General features: G+C 43.4%; 1 protein-coding gene across 4 annotated transcripts in view; it reads right to left on the bottom strand.

Annotated features, from left to right (window-relative positions):
* WDTC1 (WD and tetratricopeptide repeats 1) overlaps positions 1-23,168 on the bottom strand; it is a 51,613-nt gene extending 28,445 nt beyond the window's left edge. Inside the window, exons 1-3 of one of the 4 annotated variants that reach the window (XM_054721510.1) lie at positions 23,148-23,168; positions 4,167-4,314; positions 1,974-2,057 (exon numbers count right to left, since the gene is read on the bottom strand). In XM_054721510.1, the coding sequence (XP_054577485.1) occupies positions 1,974-2,057; positions 4,167-4,214 (132 nt within the window). In that variant the 5' untranslated portion in view covers positions 4,215-4,314; positions 23,148-23,168. Of the gene's footprint in view, positions 1-1,973; positions 2,058-4,166; positions 4,315-6,628; positions 6,649-22,671; positions 23,106-23,147 lie in introns of those variants that run through there. The other 3 variants (XM_054721512.1, XM_008148020.3, XM_054721511.1) reach the window with 3 other exon arrangements.
* Between the last annotated feature and the right edge of the window lie 885 nt (positions 23,169-24,053).

Genomic DNA, 24,053 nt, shown 5'->3' with positions numbered 1-24,053 from the left:
ATTTAATCATCACAATAATTCTGTTTTACCAATCAGGAAACTAGGGGTAACTTGCACAATGCTATATAGCTGTGGAAAAGATAGGTCTTGAAAATAAATGAAGCTCCAATGTCCATCTCTTAAAAAGTATTCTGCTTCATAACAAAGATAGTACACCAAACATTAACAAAGTTTATCTCTACACGATGGAATTAAAGTGATTTTTTTTCTTTTTTACATTTTTCTGTCTATTCCATATTTTCTACTATAATGTTTATTACTTCTATAATCAGAAAAAATATTAAGTAAAAGTTATGAAAACTACTTGGTAACATGGAGAAAAAGAATTATTATATGTTAACTTAAAAAAATTTAGTGCAGACCTAGCCAGTGTGGCTCAGTTGGATGGGCATCATCCCATGCACCAAAAGGTTGCTGGTTCGATTCCCGGGCAGGGCACATGCCTGGATCGTGGGCTCCATCCCTGATGGGGTGAGTGCAAGAGACAGCTGATTGATATTATATTCTCACATTGATGTTTCTCTTTCTCTCTCCCTCTCCCTTCCTCTCTCTAAAAATCAATAAAAATATTTTTTTAAAAATTCAATGTAAAGTAGGATTACAATTATATAAAACTATACAGGAGATAAAACAAAGTATATGAAATACTAATAGTATTTGTATTATGGAGGGAGGACTAAAAAGTAATTTTTACTTATATTCTCCATATTACTATTAATAGTTATATTTTGTAATGGATAAAAGTTTATAATTAAAGAAAGCAATCACAATAATCGGTAGCAGGAGTGGGGAATCTTTTTTCTGCCAAGGGTCATTTGGATATTTATAATGTCATTCGAGGGCCGAGGGTCATACAAAATTATCAACTTAAAAATTAGCCTGCTGCCCTAGCTGGTTTGGCTCAGTGGATAGAGCATCAGCCTGCAGAGTGAAGAGTCCCAGGTTCCATTCCAGTCAATGGTGCATTCCCAGGTTGTAGGCTCGATCCCCAGTAGGGTGCATGCAGGAGGTAGCCAATCAATAATTCACTCTTATCATTGATGTTTCTCTCTCTCTCTCCCTCTCCCTTCCTCTCTGGAATCAATAAAAATATATTTTTTAAAAATTAGCCTGCTATATTTGGTCAAACATTTAATTAACTCACCCCTACTGCCTTGGCAGGGCCAGACCAATGATTTCGTGGGCCTTATGTGGCCTGAGGGCCGGACGTTCCCCACCCCTGGTCTATAATCTTACTACCTTGAGATAACACTGTTAACATTCAATAAATTCTTTCTAGTCTTTTTCTAAGACCAACATGATCATTTACAAACACTAATCTGAAGGAACCAAAGAGAATTCTTACTCAACCTGCAGATAACACTAAGTTGGTTAGGACAGTTAAAAGTTGGATTCAAAACATGATCTTGAGGAAGAAAAGGAATGCAACTAACATTATGGAGTATCTGTCAGACAATGAAAAAGTGGAATTTCTGGACTGAAAGCCTGGCTCTCCATGGCCTGGACAGGATAACAACAGACAAGGTGCTTGGTCTTTCTAAACCCCCTTTTTTTTTTTAATACCTATTCCCTAACTACTTTCCCACAGCATTTCTTTGAGAAAGCATGTGTGTGTGTGTGTGTGTGTGTGTGTGTGTGTGTGTATGAAAACACTTTGGAAACTCTAAATTCCTGAATAAAGGTAAGAATCATTATTGTTCTAAGCCAAAAGTAAAAACAGTGGCATGCAATTCAAAAATCTTTTCAAGCACAAAGCAAAAAATATGACCCAAAAATAATTTCTGCGTGACCATGTAAATAACTAATCTTGATTCAGATTTACCTACCTAATATACTGCTGATAAGCAAAGGTAACCTTTAGGTATGACCTGCACAGAAAAACTTGTTTATAACTTGAATAATGCTGAAAGGATTCTCTGTAGGCAAAGGAGAGCCAGCCATCTGCATCTAGGGAAGCAAACTGGATCTCTTACCTGCAGCTCTGCTTCCAGGCCCAGCCGTCTGATAAAGGGGTCAGTGACATGGTAGTGCCGCTCAAAGCTCAGGGCACCCCGCTCCTGGGGGACAGAAACAAAACATAGTTTCACTGATTTAATTCAACATGATTTATTATGTGCCTACTATATCCAGCACTTGTGCTGGGAACTACAGGCGTTAAAAAAGATAACAAGAAATCAGCTTGTGGGAGCTTGCACTGAAGTTGGGCAGGGATTAGAGAATAGAACAGAGTATATAAGTATTAAATTGTGCTTGTTGGATTACAAAAAAAAAAAAAGGAAGAAAATTGGCAACAACAAATGGGAAATGTTTCCGTATTAGGTTGGAGTAGGTTAACATCAACTTTAGGACACATACTGTGTGAGATATGTGAAGGAAAAACTTGCATGGTCCCTCCAACTCTATGTTTCTGTCCCTTTAGGAAATGGTCCTTGCCCTTGAGGGCCACCAGTCTAATGAAATCATAAAAACCCCCACAAATGGACAAAGTTCCAAAAAGATTCAGGGATGCAGAGGAAAATACTATATGAAACACAGACTAACGTGCACAAAGTACATGGCTCCCACAGAGGCATAGACTCGATCCTTCTAGATGGTGACCACAGTTTATGCTACATGCCACTTATATTTTAAAAGATTTTTAATTAAAAAATTTTTTTTAGCATTGACAACATTTTCAAAGAACATTCTCATGTTCTTTTGGATTTCATTCTCAAGATCAGCCTGCAGGCAGACAGATGTTATTATCATTTAACAACAGAAAGTGAGGCACAGGGAGGTAAAAATGGCTAAAGTCTTCTAAGGTAGCTAATTAAGAGTGGTGGTGAGATTTAGCTCCTGACCCAAGCTTAGGGTTCTTTTATACACACACACACACACACACACACACACACACACACACACACACACACACTAGAGGCCTGGTGCATGAAATTCATGCACGGGGAGGGTCCCCAGGCATGGCCTGCGATCAGGGCCGATTGGGCCCTTCGGGCTGCTGGCCGGGGCCTTCCTTTGTTCTGCGCCACACACATCATAGTGACCGATCAAACTCACGGTCTTCCGGTCGAACTCCCAAGGGGACACTTTGCATATTGGCCTTTTATATATATAGAAGATATTTTTATTGATTTCAGAGAGGACGGGAGAGGAAGAAAGAGGTAGAAACATTAATGAGAGAGAATCATTAATCATTAAGCTGCCTTCTGCACTGCCCCCTACTAGGGATTGAGCCCTGCAACCTGGGCATGTGCCCTGACTGGGAATCAAACCGTGACTTCCAGATTCATAGGTCAATGCTCAATCACTGAGCCATGCTGACCAGATCCAGCTTAGGGTTCTTACTAGAGAAGCACATCATGTCTTGGTGTGCATTAAGCCCCTGTTCTCCTTTACTAAGGGTTTCCCTGACAAAGTCTGGGCTACCTCTCTAAATGAACTTGACTCCCCAGTCATCCACTCATCTCACAGCACTGGAGTGTCTTCTATGTACATCCTGCAAAGGACAGGTGCAGGCTTTGTTTGGTACAGGAGATCCTCGAAGAGAAGAAAGAGTCTAAGCTGAACTGGGACTAAGACTCTCCCAGGTTCTTATATGTTCAATTTAGCAGCTGGAGCCCTGGCTGGTTTGGCTCAGTGGATAGAGCATCGGCCTGTGGACTGAAGGGTCCCATGTTCGATTCTGGTCAAGGGCACATGCCCGGGCTGCCGGCTCGATCCCCAGTGGGGGGCGCACAGGAGGCAGCCAATCAATGATTCTCCCTCTACCTTCCTCTCTGAAATCAATAAAAATATATTTAAAAAAAATAGCAACTGGAGCAGCACAAAGAAGGGACATTTACTCCTGCTGTAACCCCCACACATACATATGCATGTGCCCAAGCACGCACAAACACACATGCACACACACACGAATGTGCACACACATGCACACCATACTGATGGTTCTCCTCTCTCATTTATCTCCATTAATCTCAAAGGCCCAGGTACAAGCACATGGACAGGGGAGTCTCCATGAATTTTATTGGTTCTAGTCCAGAGTCTGTCACTAATTAGCTATGTGACTTTAGGCAAGTCACCAACCCTAACTCTCAGTTTCTTTGGCTAAACACTGAACCTGTGGGGAAGAAAGGACCTCATGCTCTGGTTTAGAGGTTTGGGTGGCTTACCTTGATCTGCCTATTAATGAGGTCTCTAGTTATGTTGACTTTTGCCATCTTCTCTTAATGGATTCAACAGAAAGAAGCTAGATAAAGATCTTCAGAACCCTTGAGCATTCCAGCAAAGCCCAGGTCCGAAGGACATACATTTAATTACCTGTGGAGGAAAAAAATCATCAAACCTTGGGGGATGGAATAAGGTAGCTTCAGAGTCCCAATTTCACCCCTAAAACAGCCCCCAGCCTACCCAGTGACCTGGCTATTGCCTGTGATTTATGACACAGTGCTGAAGATCCTCTGGAGCAGTGGTCACCAACCTTTTGGGCCTCATGGACCACCAGTGGTCCGTGGACCACCGGTTGGCAACTGCTGCTCTGGAGGACAAGTGGCATAGGGGAGGGCGAGACAATGACTCACAGCCACAGAACGTATTGGAACAAACACCGAATAAGTCATGTATACTTCACCAGAAAATGGGGGTTGGATATGAGTGTAAAGGAAGATGGAAGCATATCCTGAAAATAAGACCAAGGTACACAGCAAGAAAGATGTCGTTTCACTTGCTCAGAATGTATCTGTGGCAACCAGTCTGAAACTTTTTTTAAAATGTTATCCTTTTCCATTTTTATTTTGTTTTTGTTTTTTTATTTTAGAGAGAGGAAGGGAGAGGAATAGAGAGATGGAAGAAACATCAAAGTGAGAGAAACATCGATTGGCTCCCTCCTGCACTCCCATTACCGAGGATCTGCCTGCAACCAGAGCATGTGCCCTGATCAGGAATCCAATCTTGGTTCATGAGTCGATGCTCAACCACCTAGCTACATTGGCTGGGCTGAAACTTTTAATTAATACTTCAAATCCCTGACCCTCGGCTTGGTTCTCACCAAAATCAAATCAGTATCACAGACAGATCACTCAGCCCTCTAATAGATTCACAGAATCAAAGAGTGGACAGGAGATGTAATGGGACCATGTCCAACATGCAATCTGATAAAAGAAATTCCTCTTCAATATCCTGATAGGTATGCTTTCAATCTTATAACCTCTTGAAGCAACCTATTCCTGTTTTATAATTTTGATGGCTAGAAAGATCTAGTAATCTCATTTCCGATAATGTACCATAAGAAAACACAAACTGTAATCTAAAAGTTCCATAACCCTCCCCCAAGAGAGTTCTATACCCAAGCATATTCATCACAGATTTTGTAAAATCAAACAAAAAAATTTGCTTTTACAAGTTCCTAATGATAGAGGGGTTAAATAATGTACAACCATATTATATTATGCATCATTAGAAATGCTATCTGTAAAAGAAAAATGCTTACATCACATCAAATGTTTACATGATAACATGATGCTCTTTCAATAAATAATACTATCAGTTATCTTTTTTTTCATTATCATCTCTCTCGTAAACTTTTTCTTATGGAAAATTTCAAGCATAAAAAAACTAGAATCAGCCGAAACCGGTTTGGCTCAGTGGATAGAGTGTCGGCCTGTGGACTGAAAGGTCCCAGGTTCGATTCCGGTCAAGGGCATGTACCTTGGTTGTGGGCACATCCCCCGTGGGGAGTGTGCAGGAGGCAGCTGATCGATGTTTCTCTCTCATCTATGTTTCTAACTCTCTATCCCTCTCCCTTCCTCTCTGTAAAAAAATCAATAAAAATTTTTAAAAAAACTAGAATCATATATATAAAAGGCTAATATGCTGTGTCCATCTGGGCAATGATGTCACGTAGCAACGCCCACCTTCCTCTCCCTAGTGACTAGCCTCCTTGGAGTTTCTACAGCCCAGGAACAGGACTTGCTTTATAGCCAGGTGGAAACATTTCACACTTTAACCAAATGTCTATGAAGCATTTTCCTGTGCCTCATCTCATTTGGTCCTCACAGAAGTCCTGGAGTAGGTAGATAGGAGACTCGGTGGAATCCTATTTTCTTTTCATTAGCTGGAAAACGGAGATTTAGAAAGCTTAGAAACTTGACCTGACTGAAAAGAAGAAATGGTGGACCTTGAAAATGACTTCAGGTTTTCTCACTGTGCAGAATATAGTCAAACACTGCTGCAGTTCAATATTTTACCCTTTGTTCTCCCTGTGTGACTTATAATAATAATCTGCTTCGTGTTGATATTTATTGCTGTGTTGCTGATAATTACCTGAAAGAGAAGTTGGGGTGCTTCACTGGGCTGGAAAAAGTTTAGCTAAATCAGAAAGCAGGTCTAATTAAGCAAGTTTATTCTATATCTAGAAAAGGCTAAGTTGACTCGTGCATGTGTGACACATATAAAGCTCTCGCTGGCACCAATCACACACACGTTTCCATCTGTCATTGTCGATCATGAATTTGGTTGACACTTCTATTACAGAGAAAGGGCGAATAGTGATATTAAAATATTTCTTCTAATTAATTTCCTTTCAACGTGCACAAATTTGTGCACCGGGCCACTAGTAACAAGTATAATGACTTACCAAATGCCCATCACCAGCTTTGGTAATTACAAACATCTAGCTGATCAGGGTTTACCTATACTCCATCCAAGTTTCCCCTACAGTAATTCTCAAACATATTATTTCATCCGTAGACAGTTCAGTGTATATCTGAGAAACAAGGACAATTTTATAAAAGTAAGCATAATGCCATTATCACATCTAATATATTAATAATTCCTCAGTAACATTAAATATCCAGTCCATGTTCATATTTCTCCACTTGCTCAAAAATGTCTTTTTACTGTATCGTGATTGAATTAGGACTCAAATAATGTTCACACATTGAGTGTTGTTGTCTCTTAAATTCTTTTTAATTCATGACAATTATTCCTCTTCTTCATTTTTTCTGTCATTTATTTGCTGGAGAAATCATGTCACTTGGTCTAGAGAATTTCCCACATTCTGGATCCACCCGATGGCGCCTTTGTGAAGTCCTTAAACATGTTTCTCTGTCCCCTATATTTCCTGTAAACTAGGATGGTAGAATGCAGGTCCAGTTTTTTTACAAGACTACTCACAGTTGTTGCTGTGTACTACCTATTACATCCCATCAGTAATCATATACCATCCTTTGCCTCTCTTTTTGTGATGACAGTTATCTTTTAAAAAGGAAATACAGGGTGTGGCAAATGTAAGTTTACAGTTGTTTGTATGGAAAATAATACAGTGATTAATATTATGCACTTATTATATACCAGAAATTGTGCTAAGTGCTTTATATGTATTCATTCATTCAAGAAATGAGCACAAGAAGCTTCTGTTATTGGGCCAGCTACTATTCCAGGCCCAGGGAATACAGCAGTGACTAAAACAGGCAACTTCCTTACTCTCATGGTACTTGCATTCTAGGAGGAGGGGATATATAATAATACAAATAAAATAAGAATATATCCAGTAGTGAAAAGTGCTATGATGGGCCCTAACCAGTTTGGCTCAGTGGATAGAGCGTCGGCCTGCAGACTCAAGGGTCCCAGGTTCGATTCCGGTCAAGGGCATGTACCTTGGTTGCTGGCACATACCCAGTGGGGAGTGTGCAGGAGGCAGCTGATCGATGTTTCTCTCTCATCGATGTTTCTAACTCTCTATCCCTCTCCCTTCCTCTCTGTAAAAAAAAATCAATAAAACATATTAAAAAAACGAAAAGTGCTATGATGGAAAAAACACACCACAAGTTGATATGAGAGATTGATGGGCTACTTTTAGACTTGAAGTCAAAGATGATGAGATACACATGTGTGTATTCTGGCTGTTCAGCATTTGAAACCCTTCCTATATTTTGCTAATTCCCCATCTAACGAGTCTGGTTAGAGGCAGAGCTCTCTCCCACTATGAAGTAAAAATGGTGGAGACTAAGATTCTCTTTCTGAGGCTCCTTTGAAACTAGTGTGTGTGAACACAACCTTGGTTTTGCCAACCTGGCACTCAGCCCCAGACCTTAACTGGGATTTGGTATCAAAGAGTCAGAGGACACGGAGAGTCCACGCTGGCAGCAAGAGGCAGCTACAATGGCCATGAAGGTCCAGTCAGCTGGAGGTAGTGATATTAGCTATATAAGGAGTGGAAGTGACCTCATGGACTGGTTCTGTGAATGATTTTGGCTGTGGGTCTTGGCTGCTACCCAGTTTCCCTTGTTCTAGCCCATTCTTCATGCCTGGCTTTGTGGCCTTCCATGACATTTTGTAAGTTTCCCTAATATCCTTTCAATAATCTGCCAGAGTTGGTTTCTGTGGTTTACAACCACAAATCCTGCCCAATGCAGAGAGGCTCTCTGAGAAGATGACATTTAATCTGTAACATGAATGACGAGAAGTCACAAAGAACTAACTAAGGAGGACCCTTCTGAGGAGACAGAACTAGTGCTATGGCCATAGAGGAAGACGAGCTCAAAAAAAAAAAAGCTTTCACTGTATGGTAGATGCTACTACTATCATTTTATAGACGATGAAACAGAATAATAGACATGAAACAATTTTCACAATGCTACATAGCTAATAAACTGGAACTGCATACTATTATGCATACTATTAATTTCCTAGAGTAATGATCACTATGAGACTTCACCAAAAGAGCCAACTAAATTGTCAATGCTCATTCACTAATTTTCTTAAAACATATACTGAGAATTTACCAAGTATCGAGCACTGTGTTAGACATGGGGCAGTACTGAGATAAAAGACATAATACCTATATTAGCACAGCAGAGAGTCAAAGACAAGGGGCTTTAGTTAAGATTGGTGTGTGGCTTGGAAATACTAAAAGGAAAAAGCAGAGAAACCAGACAAGCAAAAAAATCACTATAATGTAGGTAAATAGTAAAATGGAAATTGGAATTTTAAAACACTATCAAACTAGTATACAGAGGATTCAAACACCAAACAACAAATTTAATAACTCAGTTGGTATTTCTGTTCCCATCATGAGATGAAATGATAGCATACCAGCAGATAGCTCACTCTGCGTCACAGCCCTCCCCTCTCAAGGAAACAGGAATTCAGTGCCTTTCCACAAATGCTTACAGGCAGATATGCACAAGTGGAAATACTTCTAAGCAGGTTTATTTAGAAGATTAACATTAGGAGGAAATACCCTCAAATCTAACAAGAAACATAACTAGCGCCATACAGCCCAGCCAGTGTGGTTCAGTGATTGAGCATCGACCTATGAACCAGGAGGTCACGTTTCAATTCCAGTTAGGGCACATGCGGGGGTTGCAGGCCTAGTAGGTGGCCTGCAGGAGGCAACTGATCAATGATTCTCTCTCATCATTGATGTTTCTCTTTCCCTCTACCTTGCTCTCTGAAATCAATAAAAATATTTAAAAACAATAAAAAAGTATCACAAATATAAATAATCAGATCAATAAATGGTTATCTGAATATGAGAAGATTTAATCATGGTCAAATTTTAAAAGCATTATTTTAAGGAGGGCTCTGAAACAGTCAATTCTACAGAGTAAAGAACTAACTCAGATATGGAGTGATCTGAATGAATGATTTGGAATCGGACAAAGTTTTATATGTATACACACACACACACATATATACATCTCTATATATAATAGGCTAATATGCTAAGTGTCCGACCATCTGACCGGTCACTATGACACGCACTGACCACCAGGGGGCAGACGCTCAATGCAGGAGCTGCTGAGCTGCAGTGACTTGGCAATGGTGGTTCTCGGGTGATACACCCCAAAACCAGAGAGGAGGGAGCCTGATTCCTCGTGGGGCCACGCGATTCCACCTTCAGCCATGGGTTATGTTGTTGCTAGGGCACTGTCGGCCCTGAATCTGGTTTACTGCACATTTACATTTGCGTTCCACACCCTGTACAATAGCAACTTTGCAGAGTTCCTCCTTGTACTCCAGGACCCCTCGGGGGATATTGGAGAGCTGCTTTGGGTCCAATCCCGCAGGCCAGGCCAAGGGACCCCACTCACTCCACAGACGCTGGGGAGGGACCACTGGAGGTTGGCTCCAGGGTGTGTCCCACCCATCTTACCCAGTCCTGCCCCACCAGCCACCTTCTAATTAATTTCTTTTCAATGTGCACAAATCCATGCACCGGGTCACTAGTCCTACCTAATAAAAGGGCAATATGCAAATTGACCGCACCTTCGCTACGCCCAAGCCACGCCCACCAGCCAATCAGGGCGAGGATGCAAATAAACCCAACCAAGATGGCTACAGCCACAGAGAGCAAGGTTTCCCAGGCAAGAGAGGAAGCCAAGCTTTCCGCATGCCCTTGCCAGGCCTAAGCCTCCACTCAAGCTACAAAGTTTCAATTATAGAAGGTAAACAAATTCAAACAGAATGGCGGCAGCCACGGAGCTGGAGAGACCAGGCCAGGGTTGCCCGCGGCAACGGAGAAAGCAAAGCTTTCCGCATACCCTGGCCAGGCCCAGGCCTCTGCTTAAGGCTACAAAGTTTCAATTATAGAAGGCGAATTAACCCAAACAGAAATGGCTGCCAGCCATGGAGCATGCAGGAGGCTTGGCTCCGCTCCAGGCTACAAAGTTGCAATTGTAGAAGGTAAATAAATTCCAGATACCAGGGCCTCCACATGGGTCGCCAGGGGGCGTGGCCGGCCTGCAAACCACCACAGGCCCCTTGCTCAGGCCACCCCACGCCCCAAGGGAATCCCCACCCTGATACGGGACACCCTTCAGGGCAAACCAGCTGGACCCCCCTCCTGCACCAGGCCTCTATCCTATCTAATAAAAGAGTAATATGCAGATTGACCATCACTCCAACACACAATATGTCTTCCCCCATGTGGTCAAAGATCCTGCTCCCCTGTGGACACAAGATGGCCACCACAAGATGGCCAGCAGGGGAGGGCAGTTGGAGGCGATGAACCCTGCAGGGGAGGGCAGTTAGAGGTGACCGGGCCGGCAGAGGAGGGAAGTTGGGGGCAAACAGGCTGGCAGGGGAGCAGTTAGGCATCAATCAGGCTGGCAGCGGAGTGGTTAGGGGGTGATCAGGCTGGCAGGCAGAAGCGGTTAGGAGCAATCAGGAAGGCAGGCAGGCGAGCAGTTGGGAGCCAGCAGTCCTGGATTGTGAGAGGGATGTCCGACTGCCCGGGCAGTCGGACATCCCTTGAGGGGTCCCAGATTGGAGAGGGTACAGGCTGGGCTGAGGGACACCCCCCCTCCGTGCACGAATTTCATGCACCGGGCCTCTAGTACATATATATAAAAGGCTAAGTGACCGACTGTACATCCGTCTGACTGACCAACCAGTACATATGACGCGCACTGGCAATTTAAAAATAAACGTTGACTAGTGCATGCACGATACGTATAAAGCTCTGGCTGGCGCCAATCGCACGTGTGTGTTTCAATCTGTCATTGTTGATTGTGAATTTGGTTGACACTTCTATTATAGAGAAAGGGCAAATAGCGGTATTAAAATATTTCTTCTAATTAACCCTTTGCACTCGCTTGCTTTCTTCTCGATTCCTTTATTCTACTCGGGATTTAATTTTTTAAATACCCCAGATTTTACAAAGTGTGGCAGTAGAATAAAAAACTGGAGTTTCTTTTCATACAAACTTATTTATTTGGATTTTTTTATATTTCAAATTATTGATACATTCAAAGAGTATAAAAAGAGCTGCTACTGATGCTAACCGTGTCGAGTCATACTCGACATCCGAGTGCAAAAGGTTAATTTCCTTTCAATGTACACAAATCCATGTACCGGGCCACTAGTATGTATGTGTGTGTATACACACACACACACACACACACACACACACACACGTGTGTGTATATATGATTAAACACCAAAAAGGACTACAAGGGGATTTCAATCTCTAGCCCAGCAAAGTACATAATGTTTGTGCTGCTAAGAGGCAAAAAGACTGAAATAAGTGACATTAAGAATTAAAATTGTCAATGCCCACTATACCAAGTACTGTACTAGACTTTGAAAATATGGAAAAAACAAGCCAAACACAGACCCTTGTCTTCAAGAGCACACAGGGACTGAAAAAGGCTAATTTAACTGAATGACCAAAATTAATAACTAGAAAGTAAATTCAAAAGGAACAACATGGAATGACATTAAATCTTGCTTATGCTTTTTACTCATACATCTTAGAAGTACAAGAATGACCAGGGGGAAACAAACTAAACATCTGACAGTAGAGCAAGAAAAAATTTGGAAATTACTAATGAATAATGAGAACTTTAACAGATCACAAGCAAGTTTTAATATGTAGTCTTCATTCTAAGGAAAGCACATTAACTGAATATACTCTTATTTAAAAACTTAAAGCTCTAATAAGATGGAGGGCTAATTTGTTTGCAGAACATGAAAGCTCAATAAAAACTTTCTCTAGTCCTAGCCAGTTTGGCTTGGTGGATAGAGAATTGGCCTGTGGACTGAAGCATCCCGGGTTTGATTCCAGTCAAGGGCACATGCCCGGGTTGCAGGCTTTTAACTTAAGCCTAAGTTAAAAGTTTGTGGAAGGAATGGGGTTAACTGGTGACATGCAAGACATTTTAGAGCTCCAGGAATAGAATACTTTTTGGGAGGTGTAACATCTGCATCGCAGCTCATATTTTCTTTATAATATTATGTCATATGTTTTCCTCTGTGTCTTAAGGTATTTTTATATTTTTCATATTCCCCGCTCCTAGCAACTGGCTTCCTTCTTTTTCCTTTTCTTTGAGTATCAATTAGAGCTGGCCTGCAATAGCCTAAATTATAGCAGATGCCATTCTTAAACCTTTGTACTCTAGCTAGAGGAAGAGCTTTTAACTTATTTAACTTATTGCGAAACTGTCTCCCATGGACATATCTCTGCTATTATAAAGGGAGCTCATAAGAAAATATAATTCATGCTGGCCTGTTTTGCTTAGTGGTTAGAGCACTGGGCACACACTGAAAGGTCTCGGGTTCAATTCCTAGTCAAGGGTATGTATGTGGGTTGCAGGTTCGATCCCTGGCCCCAGTTGAAGGAGGCAACCAATTGATGTTTCTCTCTCTCTTTCTTCTCCTCCCTGTCCCTCCCTTCCAGTTTTTCTAAAAATCAATGGAGCCTGGCTGGGGTGGCTCAGTGGTTGAGCATCGACCTATTAACCAGGAGGTCACACCCAGAAACAAGGAGGCATCGACCGGACTGTCGGGCCTCAGAGGGAGGGTAGGGAAGGGTGGGGGTAGGGGGGAGAGATCAACCAAAGGACTTGTGTGCATGCATACGAGCCTAACCAATGGTGAAGGACAACAGGGGGGTGCGGGCATCCGTGGGGAGGGGTGTGGGATGGGAATGGGGGAATGAGGACAAATATGTGACACCTTAATCAATAAAGAAATTTAAAAAAACAACAAAAAAACAACAACAGGAGGTCACAGTTCAATTCCCGGTCAGAGCACATGTCCGGGTGGTGGGCTCGATCCCCACTGGGGGGTGTGCAGGAGTCAGCCAATTAATGATTCTCTCTCATCGTTGATGTTTCTCTCTCTCTCTCTCTCTCTCTCTCTCTCTCTCTCTCTCTCTCTCTCCTTTCTTCTCTGAAATCAATAAAAAAAATATTTTTTAAAAAAATGAAAATCAGTGGGAAAAATATCCTCAGGTGAGGATTAACAACAAAAATAAAATTCAATTAACAATTCAATTTGGAGGAATTAATCTACTTCATAATGCAAAGGGTACCAGTAACATAGCCTAAGGTCAACCAGCCTTAGAACAAAGTATACCTGGAGAAAGTACTCATCTGGAACCAGGGATTGAATGCTAATATCCCAAACACACATCAGGAATCACCTATTTCAATGTGCCATGTTCTTGTTTGGGCTCTGGATAATATGGCAGAAAGAGAAATAGACTTAAATACTTACTGAATTCCAGTCTTCTCATTGTGTCAATCAGTACATTCTGAGACAAAATACTTAACCCTTCTGAGTTTCAATTTTCTAACTTTTTTTTTTTTAATCCTCACCTGAGGATATTTTCCCATTTATCTTTAGAGAGAGTGGAAGAGAAAGGGAAAGACAGAAATATCAATGTGAGAGAAACACATCAATTGGTTGCCTCCTGCATTACACCCTGACCAGGATATGCACCAAAATGTTAGCTCTCTGGTAGAACAACAGGTGTCTTTTTCTCTCTGTTCCTCTGTATTTTCCAAGTATTGTAAACATTTGCTGCTTTTATAATCATATAAAAATAGCTGTTGGAACCAGCTTTGGACTGAAAGAAACTTGAGTCTGAATCTGGCTCTACTACACACTAGGTTGTGTGATCTTGGGCAAAACAATATCGCTTTAAGCTCCCGGGTTGTTTTTTGTCTTGTTTTTTTTTTTTTTTTTTAACCTGCCATGTAGGTATATGTGCTAATATCTATCTCATAGGATTATTGGAAACATTAATGAGATGATACACTGTAAAACAGTACAATACCTGACATGTGGCAAGTGTTCCAGAACCACTGGCTATTTCTTCACCTGTTACATGAAGATAATAGTCCCTATGTTAGTGCTGTTGTGAGGATTACATGACACAACTGGATAATTTACTAAGTGTGAGTGACAGTATTATTTCCGTGAAGTAAAAAAATTGTTTAAGAAAGCTTCCTCTGAGACAGTGGTTCTCAACCTTTTTAATGCCGCGACCCTTTAATACAGTTCCTCATGTTGTGGTGACCCCCAACCATAAAATTATTTTCGTACCTACTTCATAACTGTAATTTTGCTACTGTTATGAATCATAATGTAAATATCTGTGTTTTCTGATGGTCTTAGGTGACCCTGCTAGCGGTTCTCAACCTGTGGGTCCACAGCTGCTGTGTGGACCCAACACAATGGACTGCAACTAGCCTAATGCCAAACCAGACCCAGCTCCACCATGGAACGGAGACTTTTTCTTTTAAATATATATAAAAGACCCACTCTGGTCGGGCTGGCATGGAGATTTTGGATGCTGGCTTTGCTTCTAGCTCTACTAAATTCCCAGCTGCACATCTTCCAGGACTGAATAAGTGAAATGGGACTTTAGCAACACAGAGATGTAATTCCACGCAAAAAAAAAAAAAAAGAAAGAAAGAAAGAAAGAAAGAAAGAAAGAAAGAAAGAAAGCCTCCTCTTGACTTCTTTCTTTAAAAACTAAAAGCATCCTGAGGGCCAGCTCTTCATCTGATTCATCTATTGATCCTTTTAGGTCTCCAATAAGGGATATGGGCTTAATAGGTACCAATAAATACTTACTGAATAACAGCACGACTACCTTACATACATATAGTGTTTTATACCTACCAGAGTACTTTTGTTCATGCTTTTAATTTGAACTCTACAACAATCCTGTGAAGAAGCTATTATCATCGCCATTTAACTAGGGAGAAGTGAAGCACAATGTTATGTGTTATGAGGAAGAAGTACTGGACTGGGATCTACAGTCTGTGCTCCAGGCCAGGCCCTGCCTCTAACTGGCAGTATGACCCTCAGTGAGGCATTTCACTTTGCTAGCCCATTTCCCATCTGTAAAATGGGAGATAGACAAGTAGAGTAGAGCTTGAACTCCCATCTTTCCTCTGCGCATGCTGCCTCCCACTGCAGGGAATTGCCCTAAGCAGGAGTGACAACTGACCCCTTTTCAACATTCTGAATTATGCAAAAGATGTATGCACGTTTCCTTTCATTCTGTTTGTGGTGGTTTTCCTACTGGAGCATTCCTATGGTAAAGAAAGATAAACGCACTTACAATGCCTAAAGCTCATTGGAACTAGCAAAATAAAATAAAATAAAATAAAATGAGTTGGGCTGTGGAGTCTGAGACACCTAAGGTTCCAATCCCAGTTCTGCTACCTACTTTCCGTGTGACAGCATTTCTAAATCTGGGTTTCCTAATCTGTAAAACAGAGATAGTAATGCCTACCTTTGCAGAGTGATAAGAAATGGAAGAGCCATACATGTAAAATACCTGCCACTGAGCCTGGTAAATATTTACTGAACAGTCTAAGCATTTTACAAGTGTTATCTGACTACTACTCATAACAACCCTATGAGACAGGTACTATTATTATCCTCATTTTACAGATGAAGGATCGGAGGCATAGAGAAGGTCATTTGCCCAAAGTTAGAGTCATTAAATGGAGAGTCAAACTAGATAAGTTAATTGCAGGACCCATACTGTTGGCCATTAAAAAATAGTTACTATTACCATCTGTAATCAGGCCATGTCCAATTAGTCTTGCATAAAAGAAATTTTTCCTCCTACCATTTGTTAGGGTTAAGCTAAGGAATCACAATCACCTTGACTCTGCTGGTCTCAAACACAATAAAGAGTGCATTTCAAATAAACACCAATCAGAAAGGACATATGCACCCCTATGTTCATAGCAGCACAATTTTCAATAGCTAAGATTTGGAAGCAGCCTAAGTGCCCATCAGCAGATGAGTGGATTAAAAAATGGTGGTACATCTGCACAATGGAATACTATGCTTCTATAAAAAAGGAACTCTTACCATTTACAACAGCATGGATGGATCTGGAGAGCATTATGCTAAGTGAAATAAGCCAGTCGGAGAAAGATAAATAACACATGATCTCACTCATTTGTGGAATATAATGAACAAAATAGATCCAGACATAGAAGCATCAAATAGACCATCCAACCTCAGAGGGAAGGCAGGGGAGGGGGGAGTAAGAGATAAACCAAAGGACTTGTATGCATGCATATATGCATAATCAATGGACACAGACAGTAGCGGGTGAGGGCATGTGCTGGGGAGTGGGAACAGCCAGTGAGAGATCAATGGGGGGAAAAGGAGACATATGTAATACTTTAAACAATGAAGAATTTAAATGAAAAAAAAGAGAGAGAGAGTGCATTTCGGGGTCATGGACTAAGTTGGCACAAGGATAGCATCTAAAAAAGGTGTGCTCAGTAGGACTGGCCTATCTGCTAAGCATCTTTGGAAAAGTTCTTTGCCATCTTTGAGGCTCCAGGCTCAAATGAGATGTTCATATGGGGCTGACAGAAGCTTTTTATGTGGAAGTCCATCCTAAGAAATCTTTCATTTTGTGGGAGACCCTGGATGAAAACTAACCTTGATGTCTTCTCTGCCTGAACAGGTTCTGTTTTGCCATGTGAGCTTTGTGAAATTAATTTCCTTGATGTTTTCAGAAATTTGCTTTTCAGTGATCTCAGCTAATTTACCTGCCTTCTAGGGCCACAATTACCTATGATAGTGGGAGAGAACAGAAAGAGAAAAGGGAGCATATTTTGATAACACTGTCCTCTCTCACTGTTTTTACGAGCATCCACAGTCTTGGATTTTTGCCTTCGGCTTGCATCTTTATCTTGCCATGACTCAAAGTATCTCATAAGGAAGGCTTTGAAGTTTCACCCTCTAACTTTACTCCTAGCAGAAAGGTCAAGGGACAGTAAGCCAATCAATTTGGAAATGCTTCCTTCTATTTCAGTTATAGCTGTGTTACATACAGATATCTGACTCAAGAGGGAACAGGTAAATCATCAGCATCGAAACAAGCCTCAACTTATGAAGTTACCTGACCAGAAATGCCTGACTCCCATTCTGAGAAAGGCTCTCTAAAAGGTTATGGGCCGAAACCGGTTTGGCTCGGTGGATAGAGCGTCGGTCTGCAGACTGAAAGGTCCCAGGTTCGATTCCGGTCAAGGGCATGTACCTTGGTTGTGGGCACATCCCCGGTGGGGGGTGTGCAGGAGGCAGCTGGGCGATGTTTCTCTCTCATCGATGTTTCTAGCTTCTATCCCTCTCCCTTCCTCTCTGCAATAAATCAATAAAATATAAAAAATAATAAATAAATAAATAAATAAATAAATAAAATAAAAGGTTATGGGATAGCCCTAGCTGGTTTGGCTCAGTGGATAGAGCGTCAGCCTGTGGACTAAAGGGTCCCAGATTTGATTCCAGTGAAGGGCACATGCCCGAGTTGCTAGATCCTCAGTAGGGGGCATGCAGGAGGCAGCCTATCAGTGATTCTCTCTCATCATTGATGTTTCTCTCTCCCTCTCCCTCTCCCTTCCTGTCTGAAATCAATAAAACATTTTTTAAAAATAAAAGGTTCTGGGATAAGCAGTTTTATATTAACTGAAAATAGAATCTGGAGGTTATAAACAAGGACAAAATTCTACCAAGGTCCTGATCCTAACACTGCCTCCAAAGAGCCTCTATATAGGTCTGATCCTGTTCTGTGCCCCCGAACTCCAAGAAATGGGTTTAATGCCTCCCCAGATGGCTACAGGGAGATTAAAGGTTATTATTCTTGGCATCTAGCTCTATCACAGCTCTAACAATTGTGGCCTTGTTCATCCTAAAGTAAGACTTTAAATATAAAAAGGCAAACAGTGATCCCTAATTCTGACTCTAGAGTAGGATGAGAATTTTCTTTCTACAAGGCATCTGGCACTAACTCCTATATTCCAACCTGTTGACTGAATTCTCCTTTTTTTAAAATATATTTTTTATTGATTTCAGAGAGGAAAGGAGAGGGAGAGGAAGAGAGAGATAGAAACATCAATGATGAGAGAGAATCACTGATTGGCTGCCTCCTGCAGGCCCTCTACTGGGGACCAAGCCCGAAACCCAGGCATGTGCCCTTGACCAGAATCGAACACGGGACCCTTCAGTCCGTAGGCCGACACTCTGTCCACTGAGCCAAACCAGCTAGGGCTGAATCCTCTTATTCAGGCCTCAAGTTTTTAAGTTATTAGTCACTAATGCCACAAAGCCCTTTGAGGAGTTGGCAGCTATTGCTAATAACACAAAGAATGAACCCCAGAGTTCTCAGGGTTTCAGTCAGGTCTGAATTCACCCTGAAGAAACCAAAGTATCCCTTTACTCCCAAGACTAGACTCTTGAGGGCAACCAGTGAGGTCTAGTGAAAAGCATATATTACATCATTTTGTCCTCATAAACCCATGGTAAAGTGGGTGCTGTCACAAGTCTCATTTCACAAAGAAATCTAGCTCGGAGAGGACATATGATTTACCCTAGGTCACACATCTAACTAAGTGCAGACATAGGCTCAAATATCAGCCCTGTTTGAAAAAGACAAAACAAAACCAGCCTACTACTACTTGCTATGTAACCTCCAGTATATATATTTTTAACTTTCTGGAATCTGTTTCCTCATTTGTAAAGTGGGGATAACAATAATACCTATCTCCTAGGGGATTTCTGAGGATTAAATGAGATATTATAGGAAAAGTGTCTAGCAAGTGCCTGGCACAAAGTATTCTTTTTTACAGATAAAAAGGACGGGACTTTGACATAATTTTCACATAATAGAAGTGAGTACTAAAAGATCACTTAATCCAATTACCTACATAAATATGAACTTCTCTACTTTATCCGTGATAAGAAGTGGCAAAGCCTCTCCTTGAATACCTCTAATAGTGGGTAACTCCCTCCCTTATAAGGCAGCCCATTTTGTTTTCGGAAAGCCAAATTCTCTCCTATCAAGCTGTCCACCCTCTTGGAATTTCCATCCTTTGATCCTAGTTCTGCCTTCCAGAATCACAGAGAAAGTCCAGTTCCCTTTCCACGTGACAGATCTTCAAGTATCTGAAGGCAGGTGTCATGTTTCCCAGACTCCGAGCTTTGGTCCTTTCAGCTCTTCCTCATGTGTCACAGCCCTAGAAGTGACAGATCTGGGTTTGAATTCGGAGCCTTTCCCTTACTAGCTGTGTGACCTTAAGCTAGTTATTTAACATCTCTGAAGCTGTATCTTTTTTTGTTTTGTTTTTTGTTGTTAGTACTCACCCGAAGATATTTTTCCATTGATTTTTAGAGAGAGTGGAAGAGAGAGAGAAAGACAGAGAAATATCAATGCCTCCTGCACGAGCCCTGACCAGCCTGCAACCAAGGTACGTTCCCTTGACTGGAATCAAACCCGGACCCTTTAGTCCACAAGCCGGTGCTCTATCCACTGAGCCAAACTGGCTAGGGCTGAACCTGTATCTTCATATGTATAATACAGAAAATGATTTTCACCTCACAGGGAAGTCTTGAGGGTTAAATTAATTAAAGTAAAAACACTACTTAGACCCAAACAAATAGCAGTCACTTTTTTAGGATGCATGTCAATTAGTATGTAACTCTCAAAGTAAATTAGTCAGAATTAAACGTGACACCAAGGGACTGGTTTCTGGTGGGTTTTTGAAGAGCTGTCTAAGAAGAAAGCACAGCCTCGGAGTTATGTGGGCCATCTGCAATGGCAGCCCCACGATGCAGTGGAGAATCTGGAAAGGTGAGGATGAAAAAAGATAAAAACGGGATGTATCATTAAACCAAAAGAAAAGGTAATATCACCATATTACATGCTGTCTATTACTTCCCCAGGCGCCGCATGTGGGCCACATTTCCTACTTCAGAAAGGAGCAAAGAAAATAAAAATAATTAAAGTCACAGTTCTGCATCTTCCCAGTAGTTGGCCTCTCCAGATCCACAGATGTTTAGTGGGGACCTTCAGTTATATCCTTTAAGATCCTGAAGTTCAGGTGTGTGAAAATACCCTACACAGGATGTCCTAAGAGTCAATACTGACTTTCTTCCCGCTAGATTCTAGCGGCTAGAAAAATTGTCAGCTGTGTGACAACTCTAAAACTCAAAACTGGCAAATCTTAAATGTTAATACCATCACCATAATCTACACACATTTTCTTTCTGTCAGTAATCCCAAGGGAAGGAGTCCCAGGCAGAAATATGAATTGTTGTTCAATTATTCTGCAGTGTTGACTCAAAGCACTGCTACTACAAATTGAGATGTGACTTGAACATAAGTGCCCCGAAATAGGTCAAAAGAAGAAAGGATAGCAGGACCCCAGAATTATTAAAGCAGCATGATCACAAACTATGGCAGAAAAGGTATTTCCCGCCTGCCAATGAAATACCATAATCTCTAATGAAGAAATCCATTGTTAGTCTCAGACTCAGCCAAAGGAACCCTAACAGTTACCCCTTAGTCTGTCATAGAGGATCTAACAACAGCCAAGATTCAAGTCAATCCCTTAAAAAATATAGAAATTACAGCCCTGGCTGGTGTGGCTCGGTTGGTTAGAGTATAGATCTGTGCACTGGAGAATCGCCGGTTTGATTCCCAGTCAGGGCACATACCCAGGTTGCAGGTTCCATCCTGGGTCAGGGTGCGGACAGGAGGCAATTAATCAATGTTTCTCTCCTCTCTCTCCCTCTCTCCCTCCCTCTCTAGAATCAAGGAAAAACATATCCTTAGATGAGGAGTAAAATAAATAAATACATAAAAATTACAAGGAAGAATAAGCCAGAACGCAAACCAGAAATAGCCTTAAGTAGTTCCTTCACCTAGAGAACAGAGACTGACCACTCAGGACTATAAGGTACAGAAAAGCTTAGTGCAGGCCACTGGGAATACCTGTGCCCTATGTGGGGATTTCCTAACGTCTCTAAGTCAAGACATGCCCTCAGAACAGTTTTCTTCCCAAATCTGTTTCAGGCTTTGTTAAAAGGAAACTCTTCACTGTCACTTTAACCCTGATCATCTACCCCATTCCTGGGAAGAATGAGGAAGCTACAGCCAACCTGCCAGGCTTCTACACTCACTGGAAAACTTAGAAGTTGCTCCACCACTACCTCAGGAAGCCAAAGAAAGTCACAGAAGAAAAGGACTTGGGGTGAAATAGTCAAACGAGGCTGCCAGACATTAATCCTAAGTCCCCATACCTCTTCTGTAGAGACCTTGGTACACCGCAGAGGAGAGGAGGGCACAAAGCAAGCGCAACCTGGCTGGCAAAGGGGCGTCCCACTGCAGTTTTCAGTACCAAGAATGGGACCCTGTAGAGTCCCAGTCTCTCTTCTACCCCGCACTTCCTACTTACTCTTCTAAATGCCTACCGAACAGCCCGCCCGGTCCCAAGTAAAGGCCCTTTGTACCGGCGAGAGAGTCGCCTGGTGGGGAAACCTTGGCAGAGTTCAGTTCGGTGCCAGGATGGGTCACTGAAGGCATCTGCGGCTGCCAGAAACCTGGACACGAACACACGACGGGGGGGGGGGGGGGGGGGAGAGAAAAGAAGGAAAGAAAAGAAAGGAAAGGAAAGGAAAGGAAAGGAAAGGAAAGGAAAGGAAAGGAAAGGAAAGGAAAGGAAAGGAACTAAGGGAATAGAGCAGGGAAATGTTGCCCTCTCGGCACTTCCACCTGCCCCGTCCTCCCTGAGAATCCGCGCCAGATCAGTTGTCAAACAAAAACTCCGCAAAAAGTCCCGTGATGGGACGCCTTCCACCTCTCCCACGGCAGAGCCTCTCCGGACTCCCAGAGCCTTCCCCCGACGTCCCGGCCAGCCCTCCGTGCCCACCCCGCCCCCGGCCCACCCCGCCCTCCGCCCCAGCGAGGCCTGAACCCTTCTCGGGACACCCCGGAGCCCCGAGGTGGGCGAGCTCAGGCCCCCGGGCCGGCAGCGCTGGGGCCGACCCAGAGCGAGCGGCCCGTGTGCCGGGCTGCGGAGCCAGTCCTCGCCTCTGCGCCCGCGGAGGGCAGGGAGCGGCGGCTCCCCGTACCTGTCAGGCCTCTTCCCAGGACCGGCGGCGGCGGCGCAACTTCAGGAGCCCATGTCGGTGGGGGGCCCGGCCCCTCTCCCGGGAGGGGGGGCGCGGATCCCGGGGAGAGGGCTGGGGGGCCCAGGCAGCTCTAGCCCCTTCCCATGCTCTCCGCCCGGCGCCTGGCCGGGGCCGGACAGCGCCTCCGCCCGCCCCTGCGCACCGTCTCACACCCGCGCTCACACACACTCACACTCCCTCGCGCGCTCTCACACGCACTCCCCTCCCTCCTCCTGCTCTGTTTATCTCCTCCAGCTGTCTGGGGACCCAGGAGAAGCCCAGCACCGCGCCTGCGCCACGCAGTCTCCGCCCCCGCCCGGCGCCTCACAGCGGCCGCTACGCTACGGAGGGAGCGCCCGGCCGTTCCCAGAATGGCGAGCCGGGCTCCCCCTCCACTCGCGCCCGGTCAACGTCTGCTGCCGGCGGCGCCCACTAACCTGCTAGTAGGGGAGCCCCGCACGGTCGCGACCAATCCACTTTGCCGCTCGCCGGACCGGCAGCCAGTGGGCGGGCGGGAAAGCCGGACCAAGCCCTGGAGCATCCTGGGAGTCGTAGTTTTTCCTCTGTCGTAGCGCTGCTGCTGGGTGGGCCACCCCACCCCACCCAGTTGCCATTAGTTACGCAGACGCACCTCCCACCCTACATCCACGTAAAACGCTCCCTCCCGTCGCTTCTGGGAGAAACCTCGCACTAACCCTTTGCTCCCCAGAGCCTGACACAATCTAAGAGCCTCCTCCTGACTTCCTCAGAGCCCCAGAATTGCGGGACCCCCAGGCTAGGGCCTCAGGGTTCCCCAGAGCCAGGCTCAGCATATTCCTTCCAGCTCTGGGAGGTTGACATTCCTCACTCTGTCTCCAGGGTCTGAAGGAAGAGAATAAAAGCGATTCCGTTCTACACGGAGTGGCCTGGAGGGGAGCCAGCCACACACACGCTTTGGGAACCCTCAGGCTGATGCGAGAGATAAAATACATTTGAGACAGGTGGAGGCACTGCTGTTCCCACCTTTGATGAAGAGATGCAGTTTGAGCCTTTTTCTCTCCTCTTCTAAGGAAGTTCCCAAGGTGACTAGGAGGGCATTCTGCTTAACTTCTGAAGGCAGAGACCAGGCCCCACCCAGGAGGAGCCTCAAGTCAGAAACGGCAGTGTCACCTGAGAATGGAAGCTTGTCACTCACTCACCAAGGGGTGCCATTTTGTGGGATAATAACAACACTTTGCTTTTATTGAGCATTTACTATGTCAGCACTGTATTGAGTACAGTCCTTTAAATAGGTACTCGTACTATCCCTGTTTTGCAGACAATGAAGTTAAGGCATAAAGAGGTTAAAAGCAACTTGCTTATGA

Source organism: Eptesicus fuscus, chromosome 9 (genome assembly GCF_027574615.1).
Source record: "Eptesicus fuscus isolate TK198812 chromosome 9, DD_ASM_mEF_20220401, whole genome shotgun sequence".
In the NCBI taxonomy this organism is placed as follows: Eukaryota; Metazoa; Chordata; class Mammalia; order Chiroptera; family Vespertilionidae; genus Eptesicus; species Eptesicus fuscus.
This window is presented reverse-complemented; position numbering and strand designations above follow the sequence as displayed.